The sequence below is a fragment of the Chinchilla lanigera genome, unplaced genomic scaffold, assembly GCF_000276665.1.
Source record: "Chinchilla lanigera isolate Chin_1 unplaced genomic scaffold, ChiLan1.0 scaffold00051, whole genome shotgun sequence".
NCBI classification, from domain to species: domain Eukaryota; kingdom Metazoa; phylum Chordata; class Mammalia; order Rodentia; family Chinchillidae; genus Chinchilla; species Chinchilla lanigera.
In genome coordinates this window covers 11,313,014-11,337,993 of record NW_004955452.1, presented here as the reverse complement: position 1 = coordinate 11,337,993, position 24,980 = coordinate 11,313,014, and the positions used below count along the sequence as shown (strand labels likewise).

Genomic DNA, 24,980 nt, shown 5'->3' with positions numbered 1-24,980 from the left:
CTCTGCCCCGATGACCCCTTTCCTGCTGCCAGATGTGGTGGCTGCAGGCTGCAGTGATCATCATCCCGGTTCTGATCTCATCCACTCTGCTGGTCGTTGGCTGTATCTTATGGAAGACATGCTGCTGGTGGTCCTGGGTCACTGGTCCCAGTCTGTCATCCCCAGGAGGGGCCAAGATGAGCCACTCAAGGACACAATGACAGGCAGGACGCATTTCTCTTTTTACGTTTAGTCTCCTTATGCAAAACACTCAGGAAAATCACTATCACATCTGCACTGCCCAAATTTGTGACATTAAAAAAAATTTTTGAAAAAGGGCTGGGGATTTAGCTCAGTGGCACAGCTCCTGCCTGGCAAGCACAAGGTTGTGAGTTTGATTTCCGGTACCAGAAAAAAACAAAACAAAACAAAACAAATCAAATTTGTGACATTAAGAAACTCTGCTTATGCTTCCAGGCAACAGGGAATAGTGTGCTCAGCTGGATAAAGCCTCACAGAAGCTACAGCCATGGTGCATGCCTCATGCCCTTGTCCAGGTTCTGCTGGACATTGCTCACCAATCCCCTTGGGTCAAGGAAGGTCCATTCTGTCACCCCCATAACCATGGCCCTGAGTGATAGGGTCTGAGGGAGCATAGAAGATGTGCAACTATCCAGCCAGGAGAGGAGAGTTAGGGAAAGTGGCATCTAAGAGAGGAGGGTTAGCAAGAAGTGGTACCTCTGCTAAGCCCTGAGGCTAGGAAGCTTGCCAGAAGGAAGAAGCAAAAGAATGGTCTGGGCAGAGGGAACAGAGAGTACAGTGTAGCAATTAGCAAATGATCACTCACTTCCTGTTTTATAAGTAAAGTTTTATTGAAACATAGTCATGTGCAGTCATTTGTGTACATCCGGCTGCTTATGCTTTCCACAACAGTGCGCAGGAGTTGCTACAGAAAACTTAAGGATTCAAAAGTAAAAGAATATTTACTGTCTGGCCCTTCACTGAAAAGGTGTGCTGACCCCTAAGTTTACATTTGCCTTTTAGGGAGCAGAGAGGCTGGAGAGTAAAGGTGAGAGATATGCAGTAGACGCACGCATTGAATCCTTCATAACTAGAGTGGATTGATCCAGAGCAGGTACACCTGACCTAAACTGAGCTTGCTAGATTCTCTCTCCAGGAATCTGAAATGTAGAATGACAAGCCCAGAAATGGAGCTCAGCCACACTAATATCTGTGAACCGCTGCTGCTGAGGTCCCAGGCTGCTCCCCTCCTTCCCCAGACTGGCTAGTCAACATTTCCAGTGATTCAGAACATCCCTGCAATCGGGTCCCTTAGCTTTTCATTTTCTTTTCCCCTAAAAGTCAGTTTCTATTACTTTCAATGAAGAAAGTTCTTCAGTAGCTAAAATAAAGAATTAGAGAGAGATGAAACTGGTAGGATATGGATTTACTCAGTGTGATCCAATATATATGTAAATTGAGACATATACAATTTTAAACTTTCTGATAGCCATATTAAATATTAAGGACAGATGAGTTCAGTTAATTGAACAATATATTTTATTTAACTCAAAGTATCTCAGCATTGAAAATATTTTAAAATTAAAAATGAGATAATTTACAATCTTTTTTGGAAGTACATCTTTAAATTCTAAGCTGTGTTTCAAACTACAGCACATATTAATTCAGGTGATCTGTACCTCAAAGGCTCTTAATATAATGACTAATATAGGCTGGTGACTAATATAATGGATGGTACAGATTTAGATCTAAGGGTCATATAAGACTGGCATAAAAGCGCTAACATCATTCTAAAAGCAGCTGGCATCCCCTGAAGAGACTCATGCCAAGAAGTGGTATGATTTCATTTTAGGAAGATTACTCTGATTTCCACCTAAAGAATAAACTGGAAAGCTAGGCGTGGTAGTGCATGCCAGTAATCCCAGCACTCTTGGAGCCTGAGGCAGAAGGAGCACAAGTTTGAGCCCAGCCTAGGTAACTCAGTAACTTGGCAAGACCCTGTCTCAAAATAAAAAATAAAAATAAAAGGGGTGAGGATATAGCTCAATGCAAAGGCCCTGATTTCAATGGCCAATACTGCCAAAAAAAAAAAAAAAAAGAAGAACTAGAAGACAGTTGAGACTTTAGCAGCTGAAATAATCCAAATGAGAGATAAATGGCAGCAAGAATATACAGAAGCAGTTGAATCCGAGAAATGATTAGGAAGCAGAAGCAACACACATCATCACCACTGCCCCCACTTATAAAAGCTATTTCCATCTGCACATCCTTGTATCTCTCCTCCCTCTGCCCTCCCCAAATATCTGTCCTTTTTCTGCCTCTGACGACCAAAATGGCAAATCCTTCCCCATTAAGCAATGTTGGAGAGAGTGACACCCAGAAGTTTAAAATTTTAGTCTTTCTCTCCTTGCAACCAGGTTATGAACGCTATGAAGGAGGGACTTTTGTCCTCACTTTGGTGTCCACAGTGCCTGAAACAACGCCTGGCACAGAGAAGGCACCTAGTAAATATTTGCTGAATGAATGGCTGGATGGAAGGGAGAATGATACGCCACGCACCTTAACAAGCAATTCGACTCAGGGCAGAGCGGCCCTCTAGCACTCCCTCCATTCTAAGTCCCTGCAATATTTCTTCCCCAGACAACGGCCCTTTTCCCCTATCCCAGCCTTGAGTCTCCCCTGTTGATTTACCTTGTTGGTTCCAGAAATCTCAAAATGCTACTTATTGAACTCATCCCCCCCGTGACCTGTGTGCCAGGAGCTCTAGCAAGCAGGATCCTCCAATTTACCGACACAGGCACTGGTCTTCTCCTGCCTAACACTTTGTCCCACATCCAACTCCACTGACAAATACCTTCCATTCTTTTTCCAACCATGTCTCACATTCATTCCTACTCCTCACCTCCACAGCCACTGTCCAAATCAGGTTCGCATCATTTCTCCCCGGCCTACAACAACAACCTCTCCCAAGGCCTCTGGCTTCTCCCTTTGCGTCTATTATCTATGGTACAACAAATCATCTTAAAGTTAGGTAAAACTTAAAACCACAACATTTATTATCTCCTGGTTTCTGTGGGCTGGGAGCCAGGGTGTGGCTTAGCTGGGTGTCTCTGGCTGAGAGTCTCTTCCAGGGAAAAATCCACTACCAACTCCAATCATGTAGCTTTTAAAAGGCTTCAAGTCTGGTCCTTGTTCAGAGTTGTCAGTTGCTGGCCACACAGGCCAATCTCTCCACAGGGAAGCTCACAACATGGCTGATGTCTCCACTACAAGAATGGGAAGGCACCCAAGGTGGAAACCTGTCTTTTATAATCTAACCTCAAAAACGACAACTCATTGTTTCTAACATATTCTCTTTTTTAGAATAGAAGCCATAAACCCAATCCATTCTTGGGGGAAAGCACTGCACTGGAAGATACTAGAGCATGGGATCCCTGGGAACTTCTAAGAGGCTGCCTACCACACCCTCTTCAATGCCTCCTAGTGCACCATCTGAAGTGCAAAGCTGGCCTGCTCTCTCCCTTGCTCACACATTCTCATGACTTGCTGATACCTCCAAGACATACCCTTTTATAATATGCCCCTGATTTCTGTTCCAATTTTATCTGTGATTTTGTACTCCAGTTCCTGAGAAAGGGCTCCCTTCTCTTCTATACATCATTCTCCTTGTCTGGAATGCTCTTCTCAGTCTCCCCAGAATTTCTTACCCTAGCCAAATTCCCACTCATCCACCAAAACTCACTGCTTCTGCCAAGTCACCTTAACCAGAGCAGGCAGTTATGCCTATCCCTAATCAGACTTCCCTTGGTACCCTGTGCTTTCCTGTAACACAGCACTTAGTGCACCAAATCACAATTATTTCCACTTGGACATCTCACTGGAGCTCAAATTTAACTTGTTCAAATATTTATTTCTAGCTGGCTCTGATGGTGCCTGTAATCTCAGCATTTAGGAGGCTGAAACAGGAGGATTGCCACCAGTTCAAGGCCAGCCTGGGCTACATAGTGAGTTCAAGGGCTGTCGGAACTATATAGTAACATCATGTGTCAAAAAATAAAATTCTACTAGTTTTCTATCAGTGGGATTTAGCAGAAGCCATCCAGTCTACTTCCAGAATCCCTAGTCTGGGAGATAAGTTATAGAACATAACCCTCCACTAGCTTTATTAGAATGCCCAGAGAGCAGCCATTTAGTGTTAGGTGCTACTAAGTAAATATATATGCTGCTGTCAAGGCAATTATGGTGATCACAGGCTTCCTCTAAGCCCAGAAAGAGGGCTGGGTGTGTTTAGTGATTGAGAGGTCCCTGAATCAGGCAAAGATGTTTCCTAACTTTCTCCACTAGTTACTATCTGTTCCAGGCAAAGTTACTTCGTATGTAAGCCTCAGTTTCTTAATTTGTAACGGAAATAATGTAGGTGATTACCAGTGTTTACCACATGCCTCTTCTGAGTATTTGAAATGTTTATTTAATCCTACAACAACGGTACAAGATAGGTACTATCATCCCATTTCACAGACACGGTGTGCCAGAGAGAGTAATTTAAGCTAACAGGCAGAAGCAGTATCCCAACACAGGCAGTGAGAGATTGGAGTCCATGTCATAAAATTCACTCCATAGCGTGGTGTGGGTAAAGTGGAATAATGCGAGGGAAAGGCGTGATCAGGGAGGGCATGGCAGACAGTAGGCAACCGTGATTATTTTATCTTTCGCCCAGAAATCAAGAATTCGTTCAAATCACCTGATATTCTGTGTGAACTCAGCAGGTGTCTTGCTCCGCTTTCCTATTCTAGGAACCACCAGCTTTCTAAGCGGAAGCAGAAGTAGATGTTGGGCCGGAAGCCCTCTTCCGGTACTGCGCCCCCCTCCTCAAACCCACCGCAAATCCACGAGCCCCCACCCCACGCTGCCCTGTGAGGAAAGACATTTTTATCGGAGGAAACCCCGCCCCCGGTGAGAGTTCGCTTTTCATTGGTAGAGGTTGGAAGCGGAGCTACGATCCTCAATATTTCAACCAATGGCTGCCTGTGGATTTTTTTTTTTTCAGGTTGTTAAATCGGTTCCTCCTCCAGGCCAGCAGAGGGCGCAATCCTGGGAGAGGCAGAGGCGCGAAGCCTGGGAGGCTCCTGTGTGCGGAAGTAGCGTCACGCAACCGGAAATTTATGGTTTGGAGGGCCGTGTTGTGGGGATTCCGGCGGGCTGAGAAGCTCGCGGTGAGTTCGTGGAGCCAGTACTGAGGGTCATTTACTCCCCTTCCCCCACACGTTCTCGTATTTTCCGATGGGAAAAGTGAAGGGCTTGAGAGGAAGGGGCTTCTTATATTCACTCAGCGAGAAACCAGAGCGCGCTTCCCGTACAGCTCTGAGCGGAGGGACGGCCCGGGCGGGGGAGGCGCTCCGCCCGGGGGGCTCCGGCGAGTTCCCGGGGCGAGTCTCGCGGATGGGGAAACGAAACCCAAAAAGGGACGTCAGCGCACAGCGACTTGCCAGTGTAGTATTGCCAGACTTAGCAAATAAAATGCGGAACGCCCAGTTCAAAGTTGAATTTAAGATAAACGAGTAATGTATTTTGAGAGAGCCTCGAAAAGTAGTACAGGCTGGCCTTGAACTTACGGTGATCCTCCTGCCTCAGCCTGCTGAGTGTGGGGATTACAGGCGTGGGCCACCACGCTCGGTGAGTAATGTTTTAGTGTAAGAAGTCAAATACGTGTATAAAGGGGGAAAAAAATCCTCCCTTAAAGCCCCCTTTAATTTAGTGTCCTGTTTTTATCCAGCGATCCTGCCCCAAGGTCACCAAGAGCTGTTGAAGCCCCTCTTGCCCGTGGTCCCCCTCCCTCTTCCCCTCCACAGCCCCCCCTCACTCAGCCGCAAGATGCTGTCACTCCTGACTCCGTTTCACCCTTATCGAGATACTCAGACTCTTCCCTCTCTCCCTGGTCTCAGCCACAATGGCCTCCTCTCTGCTCCTCACACACTGCACTCCCTGCTGGGTCCGCATTTACTGTCCCTTCTCTCCAGAGCGATCTTCCCTGGGATGGGACCCACTTAATGCAGGTTTCAAACGGTTTCTTTATGTGAAACCGTCCTAGATTGCCCTTTAGAAAACAGCACCTCCTAGTCTTTTTTCCCTTAACTGGTTTTCTTTTTCTTCACGGAATCTATTAGCATCTGACATACTCCATGGCATGTTAGTCTGTGTATCATCTGTCAGTCCCCTAGAATCTGACATCCCTGGCAGCAAAAACCTTATTTTTCACTGCTGTGTCATCACCCAGAACAGACCAGGTGCTCAATGTACATGCCAAAAACAAACAGCTCTTCACCTCTCCGAATCTGCTAACTCATTTGTAAAATGTGCCAGCCAAACATATTTCTCCTGGAAGATTATTGTGAGGGTTAAATAAGAAAATGGGTACAAAAGAGCCCAGGGCCCAGCATATCACCAGGTGCTCAATAAATGACAGTGCAAGGTAATGCCTTTGGCACTGATCGAGCAGCAGACACTTGTGATGCAAAGATGGGTCGCTGTGTCCTCCAGGAGCTGACAGTACTAGTCCGTGGGACCTGCAAACTAACTCAGAGTACACTGGGAAAAACCTGGCTGGACAAATTTAACCCAATGTCAGGAAAACCTGTAGGCGTATAAGATGCTTCAACAGCTCTTGGTGACCTCGGGGCAGGGGACAGGGCAGGTGGAAAGTGACTGCCAGTGGTGGAGGGGCTTCTTGGGATGAGTATGTTCTAAAACTGACAATGGTGATAACTGTACAGCTTTGCAAGTACACTCAAACCATTTACTTCCACACTTTAAAAAGCTGGATTGTATGGCACGTGAATTGTATCTCAATTTTTTTAAATTTAAGAAAAAGAATTTCAGTCTCCTCTGGCATCTGGAAGTATCTAAAATTCTGAACTCCTTTGCTAAACTGCTCACACACCATGCGTGCAGAGCTTGGGGCTCTGGCAGTGTGGAGGAGCCCTTGTGCTGCAAGAGCTGCCAGTCTGAGGGGATGCCAGGGCTGTTGGCATCGGGCACAGCAATGTTCTCTGGCCAGCCTTATCCTAACAGTGACTGCCTAAACAAGCAAAACCCACCACATGTTAGCATTATTCTTACTGCTTTGCCTGCTTGCAAGGAAAGTAAGGGGAGAGGGTCTACTCAGAACCTCCCATGGGGAAAAAGGGAGTTGGGGACGTAGCTCAGTGCTAGAGCACTTGCCTAGCCTTTGGAAGTCCATGGCTTGGTCCCTAGCACTGCAAGACGTCCGTCCTTTTGTTCTTTCTCTCCAGTATGAATTTGCAAAACTGTATCAAGTGCTTAGTTGCCCCTACACTGTGCCGGCCTTTAGGCTAGGTAATGGGTTCGCACAGAGGCCAGTGGCCAGTCACAAGCTCCTGAAAGCTCCAGTCACCCCACACCTCAGCCCCTGACAGCTCACCCTTTTTCCTGACGCCAGGCTTCTTCCAGTCTTGGAAGCCTTTGGGGGCAGAGGTGAGTCGGAGGAGGTGTGAGTGGGTGGTGCCCCCACTGCTGCGAGGCTCAGGAGCACGGGCTCATTGGGAAGTGGGGAAGTCTCTCCATGCCTGACTCGGCTGATTTTTCAATCAAATTGCTGGATTCCACTGCAGTATTAAAAAAGCTAAGTATTTATTTGCGTATTTACAAAAGTGAGAAAGGTAGGAGACCCTAAGGACACCCCAAAACCTGGCTGACCAGGCCCCTTGCGCTGCAGAGAAGGCGGACACAGCTGGAAGGGACAGGATTTATGTTGCATACTTGAACTACAGTGGGTATAAGACTGGTCCTATTTACAGGGCAGAAACAAACACTACAGGTGGAGCAGGGGGCGGCGGAGTGAGCACCAGAGTCCTGGCCAGAGAGTGTCCTGCTTGCCGCAGTCCCCAGCTCTCCCAGAGGCATCTCCACGGCCCCACTGGGGGTGTCTAGGGGGAGGAAGGCCTGCTCACATGATGCTTGCTGGGGTGAAGACAGGGCCCACACACAGAGTGTCTGTGATCTCCCAGCCGCAGGACAGAGGCTTGCACACACCCTCAGTGTCCTCATCTTGTTCCACAGGCAGCAGCTGTCTCCGCAGTGCTTCCCTAGGGGTGAGAGAGGGGTCACAGAGGCAGCCAGCTCAAGGACAACAGGGGGCTTCTTTAGGCCCCTGTACCTGTACTCTTGGTCCCATCAGACACAGGACTCTTACCTAAGCCCAGCCAAGGTCAGGGGCAAGTGACACCTGCTGACCCTTGTCCCCTCTGCTTGCTTGCCCTGTGGTCCCCACTGTCAAAAAGGAAAAGGGAACCCACATTTATGAGCATTTCCTGTGAGTCAGACATGCCAGGCACCTCCCATCCATCATCTAAAAGCCTGTGAGGGACCCATTCCTATTCCCATTTTACTGATGAAGAAACTGAGGATCAAGAGAAGAGTGGCCTGCCCTAGACCACATGCCAGCACTAGGGTTGAACCCAGCTCTTCCCTTCCAGTCAAGCCAACCTCTATTAATGCCAAGGTATACCACACTTGCCCCCCTCTGCCTCCTGCCTGCTGCCCACCTTCCCAGGGAGCAGGACTAAGCCTCAGAGAGGGCTCATGCTCCCTGCCAGCACAGTGCCACCCCAAGTGCCTGCCTGCAACTCTGTGATCCCCTGGGGAAGCCCCGCCCTTTCTCTGGCCCCAGGTGGTTGGTAAATGAGCCTCAGCAGGAGCTCCTTGCCAGTCGGATTACACAGAAGCAGGTTTCAGATCACAGACTGCCCTTTTTGCTTAGGCCTTGCTGGCTTGCCCTTTCCCCATTTCGCAGCAGGGCCCTCTTACCAGGCTACCCGGGACATGGTGTAGGTGATGTGGCAGGTCTGGGTCCCCCCAAGGAGGGAGCTTGTGCCCACAGTGTAAGCGCCCATGTTCTCAAAGACCAGCCAGTCCCCTACGTGTAGTTGCGGCAGCCACAGGCCCTCAGCCACACAGTCACGGCCAGCGGCAGCTGGGCCCCACAGGCTGCTGCTGTACAGGGGCTGCTCTGTGGGTGGTTTCTGTAGGAGAGAAACATGGCCCGTCAGCCCTGGGCATACCTCGGCCTCAGCATTTCCTTCCCGCCAAAGCCTCCCACGGCTCCCGTGACTGACAGGATAAAGACCGATGGCCCCCGTAACCTGGCATTTGATGCCCTCCCCTATTCTCTGCATTCGTTATCTCTTACACTTGGAAGCCACAATACCTGGTCTCAAATCCAATTTCCAACACTTTAGCAGTGTGACCTTGGGCAAGATACTTAATCAACCTGTGCCTCGGTTTGTTCATTTATAAGATGTGAATAATTAATAGTCTCTACTTCAGAGAGCTACTAAAAGGATAAGGTGGTATGTGTAGAACATTTAACATGACAAAGGTCTGGTTTAGTTACTGCTATTGTTACTGCTGTTACTGTTACCACATCTGTCGTTTGGTCTTCACTGGCCACTTTCTGGACCTAAACTGTGCCCTCACCTCTGCAGCCCTCCTCCCCTCAGTTCCAGACACCTTCCAGGCCAGCCCTAGGGCTTCCCTTCCGTGAACGCCTCCCAGGTGCTCTCATTCCTGCCAGGCCCAGTGGAAGGAGCAGGAGGGTATTAGACCCAGCTGTATTAGACCCAGCCTCCCTCACATCTGTGAGGAAGGCACACCTCCAGCAGAAAATCACAGGGTGACCAGGCCGAAGTCACAGAAGACCTCCAAGCTAGACATAATTACTGTCTTTTTAGGGGAACTAAGGCTCTTAGAGGTTAAGGATTTGCTCAGAGACACAATTTACCAATGAAAATTTAAATTATTTTTCTTAAATGACTTCCAAATCCAGAAAAAAAAAAAATCTGAGCACAAACCATTAGCAGGCAACCAAGATGGTGCAATTTGTCACAGTGTAGGGAGGCCCTAAGGAGGAGTCACAGCTTAAGAACAGGTGTGTGCAGATCCTGACTGTGGCCTCAAGGCCCCTCACCCCACCTCCTGCACCCCGCGAGTTCCAGTTACTCCTGTTGCTCTGGGCTTCCCAGTAACGCAGCTCCCCTTCTCCTCCCCCTGCCTTCTCCCTTGCTCTTTCCTGAGGCTCCAAATCTGCCAGCTCCTGTTTGTCCTTTAGATCTCACAAGAATCAGCCTCCAGGAAGCCTTTCCTAAAGCTCCATTGCCCAAGCCTTGCCTTCATAGCATTTGCCAGGATTTGCAATTGCATATTTGCTTGTGAAGTATCTGTTCACGCCTGTCCTCCCTGACAGACGATAAATTCCATAAGCCCACAGATGGCTTTAGCCCAGTTCACCTCTGTCTCCTCTGCATCTTCCAGCCTGGCATATAGTAGGTGCTTTTTCAATATTTTTAAGCAAGTGAATGGATGGAATAGATAGATTGGAGAGAAGGAGGGAGGGGGAAATGGGAAGGAAAAAATAGAAGCTACTAGTAGGAAGCAGTGAAGACCTTAGCCAGAGGCAGGAATGAGGAAAATGACCAAAAAATTCTGTATATACAGAAGTAATATTCATGTATTTGACTTTCACAGATAGCCTTGGCCTGCATCTTTCAGCAAGTTTCTCCACCCAGTAGAGGCCGCTGCTATGATTGCGCACCTGCAGGTGGGTTTGTTTGCCACTGGTAGACTGCATGTTCCTGTGACACAACAAGCTCTATTCAAAGGTTATGAAATAGCCTTGAAGAGAATGAAACAGGAGAGAGGCCTGATCCTCCCAAAAAGGTAAATGAAAGTAACCCCATGGCTACCCCAGCATCTTATGGCTGGGCCACAGCGGCGTCAGGTCCCTCATGGCTGCTCAGAGAAACCTGGTCGCAGCAGGCTTCAGTCACAAACCCATCACCACTGACTCTGCCACTCTACAGCCCTCCTCAGTCAGGTCCTTAAGAGGTCCTTCCCTCCCCATGACCACCTTCTACAAGCATCTTCCTGCAGGTCAGCCTGGGTCAGTCTGTGCAGCATAAGCCGTTATAAAGCCTCCACTAGATGACATCCCTGCTCATTTGTAATTTCTGTGTCAAGTAGTGTGTGCTGAGCTGGTAACACACAGGGAAAGTGGTGCTGTCAGTAGCCTGACGTGATAACACTGAAGGTGGCTGGCCGCCAGAGAACAATGAAGAGCAATGAGGAATTGCTGGGAGCCACCACGTCTGGTGGCCAGAAGAGTCCCCAAGGCCTTCCTATAGCTGCTTGCTCCAAGGAGCAAGGGAGGAGAGCCACTAACATGAAAAGATCTGATATCTACTTGTCTTGAAAGCTCAGAGCTGTTAACACTACAAGAACACCCATTGCCAATTCATAATTTATATATGAATTCAGCAAGAAGCCCAGCCAATTAATAGCATCTCAGAAGCATACATGGCAACTCTTCCTTTGGGAGGGTTCTGAGGAAAAGGGTAGATAATGGTGCTGGTCATCAACAGGCTCGAGAGTCAGCCCATGTCTGATTTCCATCTTACATGTGGCAAAGAACCCACAATAGCGAGTAACAGGAGGAGCTATTCTCTTAAATTTCTAGTTCCTTGTTCATTCTCCCAGGTTGGTAACTGGTTTTGCTCCATTTAGTGATTAGCTGCCTTCAAAGTTAATAATTCCTTAAGTCAAAATGCTCCTATTCAAATAAATTACTGGTGTGATTTCTATATCTTAATACAATCTCTTCTTGAAACTAGGATTAGATATTCTGTCTTCTCACTCTGTGCACTACTTTCTTAACTTTTCTTATTTTTCAGACCTTTTTGCTTCTTGTTGCTACATTTGCATGCTGTCTTCACCACTGTCTTCCCCGTGCTCTTCACTTATTTCTCATGTGCTGCTTATCCTGTGTATGATACGCCCCTGGCCTACATTCACTTAGTCTTTGATTATATCTTCAATCTCTCATTTCTTTTTTTTTCTGAAACAGGGTCTGACTATGTAGTACAGGCTAGCTTTGAACTCACTATGTAGCCCAGGCTGGCCTTGAACTCACAGGTGATCCTTCCTGCCTCAGCCTCCCGAATGCTGGGATTACAAGCATGTGCCACCATGCCTGGCTCAATCTCTTATTTCTTTACACATTATAGAATTGTTTTTGTTTTAGCCAGATGTAGTACCACATGCCTGTAATCCCAGCAATTGTGGGCCTTGAGAGGAAGATCATGAGTTCAGGGCCAACCTGAGCTACATAGCAAGCTCAAAGCCAGCCTGGACTACAAAAAAAAAAAAAAAAAAAAAGTGGAATAGGTTTGTTTTATGTTTAGCACCTGGTAATTCCAATATATGAAGTATTGCAGGTCTGATTCTGCTGTCAGTTGTTCCTGCTAGTTTGGTAACTTGTTTGTGTTTTGTAATTTTCAGCTCCCAATTCATGCTCTGTGAAACCTTGTCTGAGAACTGTTAAAAGCCAAGGTTGCACATTCCTCCTCCAGAGAGAATTTGTGTTTGCTTCTGCCAGATACAGTCAGTTCTAGGCTTGAGATTTTTTAGATCCCAAAATTAGTGTCAATGTGAGCCAGATGGCAGCTTATCATTTCAGCTCTCAGATTTTGCTATCTTCCAACCACTACCAAAATTGAAACAGACAAGTTTTCTTGCTGTACTCTGTGGAACAGGGTGTTTTTCCTAGTTGACTTTTACAGTGAGGATGTACTCTGAGACGTTTGCAGCTTTATGTGAGGGCATTCCATCATATTCTTCATCTTGGCTAGGCTCTAGGAACCCACAGAGCAATCAGAACTAAAGATCAGCGCTCTGAGGATTCAGCATACCTCCAAACAGAAATCCAGTTTCAGCGTTAGGTTATCATTTAACACATACTTGAATAGTCACTGTTTTATGTGCTTGGGACACATTAGTGAACAAAATAGGCAATGATCTTTGTCCTCACAAAGTTTGCAGCATAGCAGGGTAATGGCAGACAAAATGAAGAATTACAAAGTGAGCTCATGAGCCAAGCACAGTGGTGCACAAGTGTAGTCTCAGCTCCATGGGAGGCTGAGACAGGAAGATCAGTTGAGCCTGAGAGTTTTAGAACAGACTGGGCAATATAGCAAGACACACTCTCAAAAAGCTTTTTTTAAAAAAAAAATTTCCTTAAATGTAGCATGTTAAAAGATAAAATGAAAAAAAAAAAAGATAAAATGTTACAGCTGGATAGTGGCACACACCTGTAATCCCACCTAGCCTGGAGGCTAGAGGAGGATTGTCAGTTTGAGGCCAGCCTGGGCAATACAGTCAGATCCTGCCTCATAAAGAAGTAGTAAGTGTTACTGAAAAAGAAAAATACCACAGGAAAGCCACAAACCATAGGGAAAAAAAAATTGATAACCTGGACTTGGTTAAAATTAAAGTGTTCTACTCGCCAGGCATGGTGGCACATGCCTGTAACCCCAGCACTTAGGAGGCTGAAGCAGGAGGATTGCTGTGGCTTCAGGGCTAGCCTGGGCTACATAGTGAGTTCAAGGCCGGGCTGAACTACATAGTGAGACCCTGGCTCAGAAGAAAAAAATGAATTTATGGAAAGATTCCCTGCATCATATATCATCAAGGAAATGCAACTCGAAATAACAAATACCACTGGACATCTATTACAACAGTCAAAATCCAGAATACTGACAACAAATGCTAGTGAGGACACAAAGCAACAGGAACTTTCATTCGCTGCTACTGGGATGCAGAATGATATAGCCACTTGGGAAGATAACGTGGCACTTCCTTCCTTACATGACCAAACATATCATTACCCCAAGGTTCTCATAAAATCCCCACAGAGCTGCCCCTCATACTCTGCATTTCTGAGGTGCTGGTATACATTTGTTGAATTATCTTTACATCCTAAATATATATCATTTTAGATAACCCAATGAACATTTTAAATGTTTATATATGAAAGTCCACCTAACATGCTAATATGTAAAACCATATGTTCATGGTATATTTTCTAAGCTAAAAACAATGTACACTAAGACACTTAGAACAAGAAGGAATCAAAATAAATTTTAAAAGTCATCTCTGATGAGTGGGATTTGTAAATTACTTTATCATTTATGATCAATTTTCTCCAATATGCTAGTTCTGTAAGAGAAAAGGCATATATTAAATAAAAGTGATTACAACTTGCAGAGCATGAAAGTTAGAGATAAATTTTCATATTATTACTATAGCACACTTAGTTAAGATACATGATATTGTGCTGAAACTTTATAAAAAATTAAAACTATAAGAATAAATCAACAGTTGAAAAGAATTGTATCAACTGTTACTTTACATACACATGCATATACAAGTTCACCTCTGTAAGAAGAAACTTCAAGACCTTCCAAATCAGGTGAACAGAGGATGTAAAGTGGCATTGACATCAAAAAATAAAAGATTTCTGCTTGTCATAGAAATAGACGTAGAAATGAAAAAAATACTGAGATGTGCCATTTCAGATAAATGAGCCAACAAGCAAAGGTCACTTGCAGTGTACTTTTCCTGTGAGCTTACTGTGACATGGGCACAAGTAGTGACAGTATGTATAGTCCAAGATTATGGGAAAATAATCTGGCGATACACATCTAGAGACCTAAAAGTGTTCATATCTTTTTACCTGATAATCTAATTCCAAAAACTCATCGTAAGAAAATAGTTCATAAAAGTGATTATACTTTAAGCAAGTAAAACCAGCTAGCCATGCAGAGAGATAAGCAAAGAGCATTCTAAGCAGAGGGAATATTCATGGAAGGATGAATAAGAATAACAAAAACTTAGCAATGCTGAAATGTCCAATGACACTGCGTTTTATAGAGAGGTAGTAATTTTATAGGAAAGTAGTTGAGCACTTTTCCTCTAGCACCAGACAGATAATCAAAGATGAGTAAGACATGAACCCTGCCTGCAGGGGCTCACAGTCTCCAGTTTATAAGCATTTCCCCGTATTAAGTATGTGACTTTGAGCAAGGCAAGGTACCTCACCTCTCTAAGCTCAGCTTCCTCATTGTAAAACAGGACTGATAATATCTACCTTAACAAATTGTTGTGAAGAGTAATGCTGCATGAAATACTTAACACAACACCTACACAGTGACTTCAGCAGGCACCAATACATTCATAAAGTTTGCAGCCACACAGCACTGTATGGGAATGATGAAAGGAGAGGTAACATTATGAATTCCATTAGAGCAAAGGATTATGGGAGGTTTTTGCTTGTTTTTGGTTTTTTCCTTCTTAAAAGTTTCTTTAAATTTTAAGTTGCTAATATAAGTTTTTAAAATCTATTCAGTTCCACCAGATATGGTAGCATGAACCTGTAGTCCCAGCTACTCAAGAGGCTGAGGCAGGAGGATCACTTTTAAGGCCAAGAGCTCAAGACCAGCCTGGGCAACACAGTGAGACCCCCATCTTAAAAACAAACAAATAAACAAACCTGTTCAATTCCTGTATACACTAAGCACCTATCATGTATCACATTCTATATTGAGAAAACAGATGCACATAGTTTCTGCCCTCAAGGGTCTTACAGTATAACAGGTCATTCATTCATAATTCATTCAAAAATATTTATTGAACACCTGCTATTTCCCTGGCACTGTGCCGGGTGTTAGGAATTCAGAGGGAACAAACTGAACAAAGCAACTGCCTTTGTAAAGCCTGCATGCTAGTGGAGAAGATAGACTAAGCAAGCAAGTAAAAACAAGATCATTACAGATGGTAACATGTTATAAAGAAAATAGAATGGTGATAAAATTATCTGAAGGTTGGAGATGAGCCACTTTAAAGAGAGTGGCCGGGAAGGGGCTCCTGAGTAGATGACATCTGAGGTGAGATGCAAAGGAAGAGAATAAGGAGTGAGTGAAGAGCATTCTGAACGGAACCAATACAAAGGTCCTGAGGTCAGAAAGAGCTCAGGCAATGCAGGAACAGAAAGGAGGCCGACGGAGATGCAGCAGATGACAGAGGGGAAGAGAGAGGAGAGGTGAGAAGAAGCAGGTGCGGGACCCTCAGTGTCCGTGCTGCGGAATCGAGATTTTATTTGAGAAGCACGAGAAGCCGTAGCGGGTTCTAAGCCGAGGGGGGACGTGATCTTTGGGTGTTTAAAAAGCGGCCGTGGAGAATGGATGGCAAGAAGGCACAAGTAGGGACCAGAAGAGCAGTTAGTTTTTGCTGCGGTAGCTCAGGCAGGAGGCGATGGTGGCAGAGAAACAGTGCGAGGAACTCGAAATGTGCACTGGAGCAAGACTCGAGCCTGCAGGTGGCCTCCATGTGGGCAGAGGGGGAAGGCGAGGACGGTGCCAGCTTCTTAGCTTAAACAGTTGGCTGGTGACAGTGCTATTTACTGTGAGGAGTTTGGGTTTGGAAATCAAGAATTTAGTTCTGAACAAGTTAAATCTGAGATCCCAGGAGAAATGTCAGGTGGGTAAGTGGCTGTCCAAGTCCGGGGCCCAGGGTGTGATCCAGGATAGATATAAACTTGGGAGTGAGGAGAGGAGGGAAGATGCTGAAACCTCAGCGTGGAAGCCAAGGAAGTACGTGTAGACGGGGAAGAGGGTCAAGGACCGAGGCCCAAGGTGGTCAGCACTTGGAGGGTACACGGAGGAAGACGGGCCAGAGAGAGGGTGGGAGCAGCAGAGGAACAGGCAAAGCCGGGAAGTGGCCACAGAAGCCACGACAGTCCGGTGTGAAGTTGGATGAAGATGAGTGCTGAGGACAGAGTTGCTTCAGGGAAATGCTGGTAACACGGACATGGCCTTCAAGAGCACACTCGGAGCTGGGTGTGGTGGCACGTGTCCATCCCAGCATTCCAGGAGGCTGAGGCAAGAGAATCACGAGTTTGAGCCCAGCCTGGGCAACTCAGTGACTTAGTGAGACGCTGTCTGAAAATTTAAAAATGTAAAAAGAGCATCCTCTGTGGAGTATAGCACAGAAACCAGGAGAGAGGTTCTAGGGGTGAGGGGACGCTGAGGAGCAGGGCCGGTAATGCAGGCCACGTGGTGCAGAGGTTCAGCCGTGCAGCCAGCTTACAGTCTCTGGGAGAAGAGGAGCTGTGCGGCCAGTAAATATTCACAGAGGTCAAGCTTCCTAGTGATCAGGAAATGCAGAGGACGCAATGAGATACCATTTCACATCCACTCCACTGGGAAGATGTTTTCAGGCTGACAGTGCCAAGTGTTAAGAAAAATGGGACCGAACATCAGTACTGCCACTTTGGAAAATTGTTAGGCACTGTCTCAAGAAGTTACACATTCACAGGCTGAGTCCCCAACACTCCCAGCACAACTGGAGCCTCAGTTTCCTCTTTCAGGCTCTGGAAGTGGTTGGCAGCCTGAAAGAGGAAGCTGAGGCATTGCCCAGAGGAGGCAGAGCACAGACCACAGAGTCAGTAACATCCTTGTGCCCGCGTGCAGAACACCTGCTGGAGAGCAGGCAAAGCAGAGGTGCTGGCAGGGCGGCACAGCAGTGGGGGGACTGCAGTCCTGCCCTTCTGAGGGGCCGAGGGAGGGGATGGCAGGTGGGTCAGGGATAGCAGGACAAGGGCCCTGGAGGCAGAGAACTGCTGCCTGCTCTGCAGCCTGGGCCAGCCCAATACTTTCTCGGTGTGGTAGGATGTGGGCTGCCACAAAATGTAGGCAATGCTGGTGTCAGAGTAGAAAGCTCTGGATTCCTCAACACAGCAGGGTGGCTTCCTCAGACAGTCTCTATAACCATACCTAACTTTGGACCCACAAGCCCATCCAAAATATGTGGGCCCTTCGGGGAGGGATAGAGTGGTTCACCCTACTTGCAGTGGGGTAAGAGGCAAGAAGAGCAGACAGTCAAGGCCTGTCTGATGGGAAGAGGAGCCACACAAAGGCCTAGAGATGTGAAGACACACTGGTGTGTTTGATTGTCTTCCCCCTCTTAAAGATGCCCCCTAAAGTTGCTGGAGGCCCAGGAATGTTTTGTTAATCCTCTTCCCCTGTTAATATGAAAACCCATGGCAGATGAAGTTTCTTTTTGCTTCTAGAATTTACCCTAGAGCAGTAATCAGAAATATATTTCAGAGTAGACTCACAGTGCTCAAAACAGGAAGTCACCCAACCACTAGTTGGTTGGAATACTATATAGTCATCAAAAAGCATGTTGCCAAAGATTAGTTAATGGCACAGAAATGGCTACACCTCATAAATGAAAAGCAGGTTACAAAAAAATATGATTCCCAACTTTATGAAAACAAAGTACAGTGCATTTTTAAATGAATGAAAAGAAATATAATGTTCAAAGAGTCTATGTCTGGTAGAATTATGAGTGATAACCTTCTTTATCTGATTGCCTATTTTCTACAATGAACATGTTTTACTTTTTAAAAAGTAGATAAAGAGCTGGGAATATAAGTGGTAGAGCATTTGCCTAGCATGTACAAGGTCTTGACGGCAATCCCCAGCAATATATATACATATGTATTTGATTAAAACACAACAGATCTATTGAAACACACCCACAGTTGAAAATAGGTGTGATGTAGGCTTACCTTGTGCAGGATGGGGGTGGGGCAGATGTTGTCAAACAGAACGGAGTTGAAGATTCCATACACGCCGTCATCGAGGTGGTACACAAAGGTCTTGAGGGCAGAACCATTTTCCTCTGTGGGGAGGAGTCAAGAGTAACACAAACAGAATGTTAAGAGGCTGGGAGGGGGAGTCGACATCATGGTAGGCTTAGGGAAGACAGCAGGTCTATGGAGCTGAGGTGGCTGCCCCTTCCCCAATTATGGGTAAGTCCTGTAACAGAAGCCACCAAGGGCCGTCCGCCTGGTGTCATGGGTTCACTGCCATGTTAGGAACACTCCCCCTTACAGCAGAGCAAGCCTGCCCAGGGCACACTTCCCAGCCTGTATCAGCGCCCTTAGATGCCCCAGCAAATGCAGAAGAGCGCCCACTCAAACTCAAGACCCCAGAGGTTAAGCCACTTGCTCAGTGGCACCAGATAGGGTAATGGATGAGCTGGAATGAGAAGCGAGGTCTCCCAACTGGACCGGATGGGACAATCCCCAGGTCTACAAAGGAAACCAGAAGAACACTCTCCCTGTGCACACGCAGGACAGTTGACCTGAATCCCACCACACTTGCACATAAATTTTGTCTGGGGAAGAGCACACCATCCTGAGGCTGTCCTGCTTGAGGGTCTCAGAGCAGAGGGCAAAGCCCAGAATCAGAGTCCTCAACACTCCTTGCTCAGAGGGTGCTGAGAGCTCACTCTAGGAGACCTGATCTATCTGGAAGGGGAGGGAAGAGCAGTAATGCTGGTGGTGTGGGCATTCAAGTTGAGTCATCCCAGCCCGAACTTGAGCTCCAACCCTGTCCCTTATCAGCCATGTGCCTTTGGCTGGTGACTCAACCCCTCCCTGCCTATGTTCTGTAAGAGGGACCCCAACAAATATCAGTTGTCATTAATTACTTTTATTAAGTTACAAGAAAGGATGAGCAAGAGCCTGACTTTGAGGAGGAGACAGACAAGGGGTCAAACACAGGCTTTACTTCTTACAGGTTCTTAAGCAATGCACTTAAACTTCCTTTGACTCTGCTGCCTCATCTATAAAACGATGTCCAAAAAGCATCTGTTCTCCCTAATGCCCTTTTTATATCAGTTTGCACACTGCTATGGAAAAAGATGCTTGGTAATTGTCTTGGGAATAAAAGGACTTAATTGCAAGTTTCCCTAGGGTGAGCATCCTTTCTCCAGATTCCCCCATCCTGGCCACTGGGCTGAACACCAGGCTCTTTCCAGCTAGCCACTGTCCCAGCTTCAGGAGGGGACAGGGCTCCATTGCCCACCTGGCACCTACCCTCTCTGCTGGGCTGGTCTAGAAGAACCTCCTTCTTGGCGACAATGCTGACAGCCACGGTGAAGGCAGAGGTCACATAGTAGCGCCCCAGCTCAGCAAGGATGTCCACACCACAGCCCTCTGGGAAGTATAGGTCCAAGGCTGAGTTGATCACAGAGGCAATCTAGTGGGAGCAGGTTGGAGGACAACTGTGTGTTTGAAATGTGGGGTTTATTCCGAAGACTTGCTACAGCTCCAAGGCTATTTCTTAAAAGCCACTTTGATTTCAGGAAGAAGGACTTGGCAGCTGCTAAGGCCCCAGCTGGTAACTGAGGACAGCTAGCCAAGAAGGCAGGAGCGGGGCTGGGCTGGGTTAAAACCCGCGAACTTGTGTAAATCACCCTTGTCCTATAAGGGTGGGTGCTCAGATTCCAGAAGTCCTGGTATGGGTCTTTCATAAATAACCAGTTTGCTAAACAATACATTGCAGGAAATTCAAAAAATACAAAGAACAAAAAGATAGAAACCACCTTAATTCTATCACCCACATGATCCTAATCATTGTGAATTATTTGAGTAAATTCTTTAATTCTTTTTTATGAACAGTATTTTTAACTGTAAACATCATGGATTCTACACGTGTTCTTGCAAGCTGTTTTGCTCAATACATTGTGAGAGTCCTCACGAGTAAATGTTTTCACCCTAAGATTGTACATACCGTCATCCAGCCTGTCCTGTGTATTCGATGGCCCAGAAAGGTTCACTACTCTTATGCACAAAGCTGTAACTCTCATTTTTTGAGGCTAATTCTTCGGGTCCATTGCAAAATTACCTCCTCAGAGTCAATTCGTAGCTATGGAGATTGCAGAAGCTTTTCCTGTTCTAAGGAGAGGCGACCCCTAGTGGGGACTTCTATGACGCGTATCTCTTGCCTTCATCTCACAGATGAGGTGACACAGGATGCAGGGAGAAGGTTGGTTTTCCTTCTCTGTCTTCCCGTCTGATTTCTCATCAGCCACCCAAGGGTAAATAGGGCATACTCAGACCCTTGAAGGGCCTTATGATGTGCAATTATGTGTTGGCTAAGCCTCAGATAGGCTGGGTAAGTGCATGAGCTGGAGTCAGGCAGCGCCAGTGTCGCCAGCCCTGCTGTGCACTCCGAAAGTGACACAACCTCGATGAGCCTCCGTTTGCCCAGCCGTAGCACAGGGCTAGTAAGTAGCGAGGTAACCCAGGTAATGCACCAAGCACAGCATAAGGCACACAGGAGCCGCTCCAGTAGACTCCCTGTGAACATTCTGCCCCTCTATACCAGTCCCCAGCTGCCCACCCAAAGAGCCCAGCAAGACATTCCCAGCCCCTCAGTTACCTCTTCAAATCGCACTTTGGTTCCCTCTACTCCAGGGAAGCCACCACCAAGGTCAAGAATATGCATCGTGTGACCGAGTTCAGCACCGATTTCAAACACAAGCCGGGCTTCCGCGATGGACTGAGCATAGACTTGAGGATCAAGACAGCCACTGCCAACATGAAAACTGGGAAGGGAGGAAGAGCCTCTGCTTGCACACAGAGTCCCAAGATGCCCCAACCTCAGCCCAGCCAGTGGTGATCTTGGGCAGACACGTGGGACAGTGTGCCCATGTTACTGGTGCAGTGACTGAGAGCCTGAAATATTAAGGCCTCCAGGAGGTCTTGTCCCAGGAGGCTCTTCCCACAACTGGCCCTGTGGCCAGTTAGTAAAGGACAGGAGGCACTTGATGCTTCGCTCGTTCCCCCACATTGCCCCTAGAGAAACCTTCTAGGATGAGAGCCAGGGCCCCAGATTACCCAGATTTGGAGAGGCCTGTCAGTCAGTGGTTGACCTGGCCAAGTTACTCAGCCCGCCTCATTCAAGTGTCCTGTCCACACACGCAGGGATAAGAGCCTCTACCACACAAGGCCATGGGGTGATGGACATGCAGCCCTCAGCTCAGTGCCTGAGGTACAGAATAATGAAGCTGCGTGCAACTGGTCTTTATTATTTTCTTCCACATCCCTCAAAGAGGCAGTCCCAGGGTGTGGCTGCAGAGCCTTTGGCCTACATCTAGGCTGACAGAGCTTTCTCAGGGCCAGATCCCAATGGGAAGAGCCTCCTGGGACAAGACCTCCTGGAGACTACAGGGCTGGGGAAGGGGACATTCCAAACCACAAAGAGAGGAAATTCTTAACTAGCAGAATTCCAGGCCCAGGAGCTGGCCTTGCTTGGAGGCCCTGGGGAAAGTCTCATACAGAATGAGTAATTCCTGCAAAAGAGGCATGGGCTGGGTGTGGGTGGGGATGGTGGGGCTCCCGGTGCGCACCTCACACCCACCACCTCCATATGGCTCTTCTTGGCATTTTCAAGCAGATGTCTGCAGGATTTCAGCAATGCTCCAAATTTCAGGCTCAGGCGGCTCAGGGAGTGGGTGTCATCGGTGGCAATGCACAGCACCATCCTGATGAGACACACAGTGCACCTCTGCTGTATGAACCCACCTACCCCATCCCAACCATGTCTCCTCCCAGTCCGGGCCTATGAACTCAGGCTGAAAGCCCCGTGGGCCCACAAGCTTCTAAGCCTCATCTTCGCCCTGCACAGCCAGTCAGCCTATGAGTTCTGTCCAACTCAGTCTCCTAATGTCCCGGTGCACATTCCTGCATCATCTGCATGGGCGAGATCTCACTGGCTGTCCCCTGGGCAGCTCTAGATACCTCCACACCAGGCAGAGTTTTCAAACTTTGCGTATATGAGGGGAACTACTTTTCAAAGTTTTAAGGACAACCCCAGTAACATGATGGAAGCTGCTTTGGGTGAACCAGAATAGCCCGCCTCCTAGCCTACCCTTAACCCAAAACCCTTCCCTGGGCCCCCAGGGAATCCATCTGCACTAGATCCCTACCTGCAAGCAGTGTCACTGTGTCCTTCACCCATCACACAGGCATGTTCCAGCCACATCAAACTTCTGCTCACCCCTCAAACACTCATGCTGCTCCTGACACCCGTGATTTTGTTTATGCGCTTTGCTCTTCATGCTTTCCTCAAACTCTACTCATTATTCAAGGTCTCCTTCTGAAACTTTCCTGCTGGTTCTCTCAAGCCTATGACTTTGACCTCCACTACACCATGGCCTTTTCTGCCTGGGGTTAGAACCAGGTAGTTCTGCCTTTCATCTAGGCAAGCCTGGCGTCCTGGGTCCAGTCCAGGAATACCCACGTGATTTCTCGTGACAGTGGCCAAGTCCAAGGCAAGCCCCTCTCCCTAGCACCCTCTCCACTCCACCCTTACCCAGCATTCCAGCCCTTACCCCCTGCATGCCTGGTTCTCACTTACTTGGCAGTGGGGTAGCTCTTGACCACCTTTGCCAGTTCCACCTCATTGTCAAAGCTCAGCAGCTGCACCCCATGCTTGGCAGCATACTTGATCTGTGCAATTTGCTTGCAGGGATTGGCATAGATGATCTTACTGGTAGGGACACCGATGCGCTGGACTAACTCCATCTCTGCCTGTAGAGCCCCAAAGGTGGTGGTAAGGGCACCAGGACTACTGATCCATGGAGCCCAAGGAAACAGAAATGAAGGGCAGTCAGAGCTACATAATAAGTAGGCCCTCCCTTTGAGACAACAGATAAAAAGGACTTAAGGCTCATTCACCATTCTCTGACAGGCAGCACACTCCACAGTCCTGCTGGCTCCGGTACACAGCAAATACAGGATAGATCAGTACATTCATTATAACTTCCTGGCATGAAACATCTCACGCTAACAAAATCAGTATATTTATTGTAACAATTAAGTGTCTTAAGGAAGGGGTACATTTTCTTATTTACACAAAGGTCTGTACAGAGTCCCGGTGGCCCTAACAACAGGCTTATGACACATTTTCCTGGCAGATTTAAGCTTTTAATAATATGACTTGGAAAACAGTAGGAAGGTCCCTCAAAAAATTAAAAATAGAGCTTTTCCCAAAATCCCATTCTGGGTGCATGTCCAAAGGAATTGAAATCAGTATGTGAAAGAGTATCTGCACTCCCATGTGCACTGCAGTGCTATTCACAATAGCCAAGAAATGGAACAACTCAAACATTCATTGATGGGAGAATGGATACAGAAAATGTAACACATACATAATGCACCACTATTCAGCCATTAAAAAAGGAGGAAATCCTGTCATTTGTAACAGCATGAATGAAGCTGGAGGACATTATGCTAAGTTAAATAAGCCAAGCATAGAAACACAAATACTGCATGATGTCACTTCTGTGTGGCATCAAAAAGAGTCAAACTGGGAGACATGGTAGAATGACGGTTGCCAGCGTCTGGGTGTGGGGGAGGGGTGGCTGTGGAGAGCTTGTTCCAAGGATACATAGGCCCTAAAGGAATAAGTCCAGGAGATTTATGGTCCCTCTTGGTGACTACAGTTAATAACAAAGTATTGTATGCTTGGCAACCACTAGGAAAGGAGATTTTAGGTGTTACTGCAGAAAGAAAGTGTGTGTGAATGAGTGCCTCAGTCTGATGAGGTACACGTGTCGCATCCCAGGTACGCCATAAGTGTATGTAATTCTGCCAATTTAATAAATAAGAATATTGCTGCATATATTAGGACATCTACAAAACCAAGAGACTTTCTGACACATTTCACCTAACTCCGAAGGTCTGGGCTATGCAGGACACTCGGGGGTGGCTCCAGCTCAGCACGCCCTCAGGGCCTCCTCTTCCTCCCTTTTTTTCCTGTTGTTGTGGTGGTTGTGGAGGTGGTGATAGTAATTTTTGGTTTTTGTTGCTGTTATTTTTTGTTTTACTTCAGTGCTGGGGGGATGGAACCCAGGGCCTCGCGAACGCTGGGCAAGGTTCTGCCATTGAGCTGTACCCTCAGCTCTTCCTCGCCTCTGTAGAACATGGCTCTGTGTGGTTGCTGCTTTAATGACACAGGAAGTGATGATGAGGACAGCGTGACGAGGTGCAGACGGGCTTCTAGAAAGGGGCTGACTCTGCGAGCCACGCAGTGTCCATTGCAACTGCTCAACTGCAGCTGTGGCATCAAAACAGCCACAGGCAAAAGACGAATGAGTGAGCATGGCTGAGAGGCAGGAACACTTCCGGAATCAGGGCAGGCTGGATTTAGCCCTGCTTTAAATTCTGCTTCATTCAATCCCCACAATAACCCATTAAACCCAGTGTTAAAGCCCGG

At 47.1% G+C, this 24,980-nt stretch overlaps 1 protein-coding gene and 1 long non-coding RNA gene across 4 annotated transcripts in view; one reads left to right on the top strand and one right to left on the bottom strand.

Annotated features, from left to right (window-relative positions):
* Positions 1-4,830: 4,830 nt before the first annotated feature.
* On the top strand, positions 4,831-15,333 carry LOC106149743. Its single transcript, XR_001236100.1, has 3 exons — positions 4,831-5,213; positions 10,540-10,731; positions 15,254-15,333. It is a non-coding gene; the product is annotated as an uncharacterized LOC106149743 (long non-coding RNA).
* Azin2 (antizyme inhibitor 2) overlaps positions 7,624-24,980 on the bottom strand; it is a 26,026-nt gene continuing 8,669 nt past the window's right edge. The window contains exons 4-11 of one of the 3 annotated variants that reach the window (XM_013519440.1): positions 23,121-23,293; positions 22,111-22,245; positions 21,141-21,306; positions 19,793-19,955; positions 18,479-18,591; positions 8,824-9,038; positions 8,210-8,286; positions 8,011-8,102 (exon numbers count right to left, since the gene is read on the bottom strand). In XM_013519440.1, coding sequence (XP_013374894.1) covers positions 8,226-8,286; positions 8,824-9,038; positions 18,479-18,591; positions 19,793-19,955; positions 21,141-21,306; positions 22,111-22,245; positions 23,121-23,293 — 1,026 coding nt within the window. In that variant the 3' untranslated portion in view covers positions 8,011-8,102; positions 8,210-8,225. 3 annotated transcript variants of the gene reach the window in all.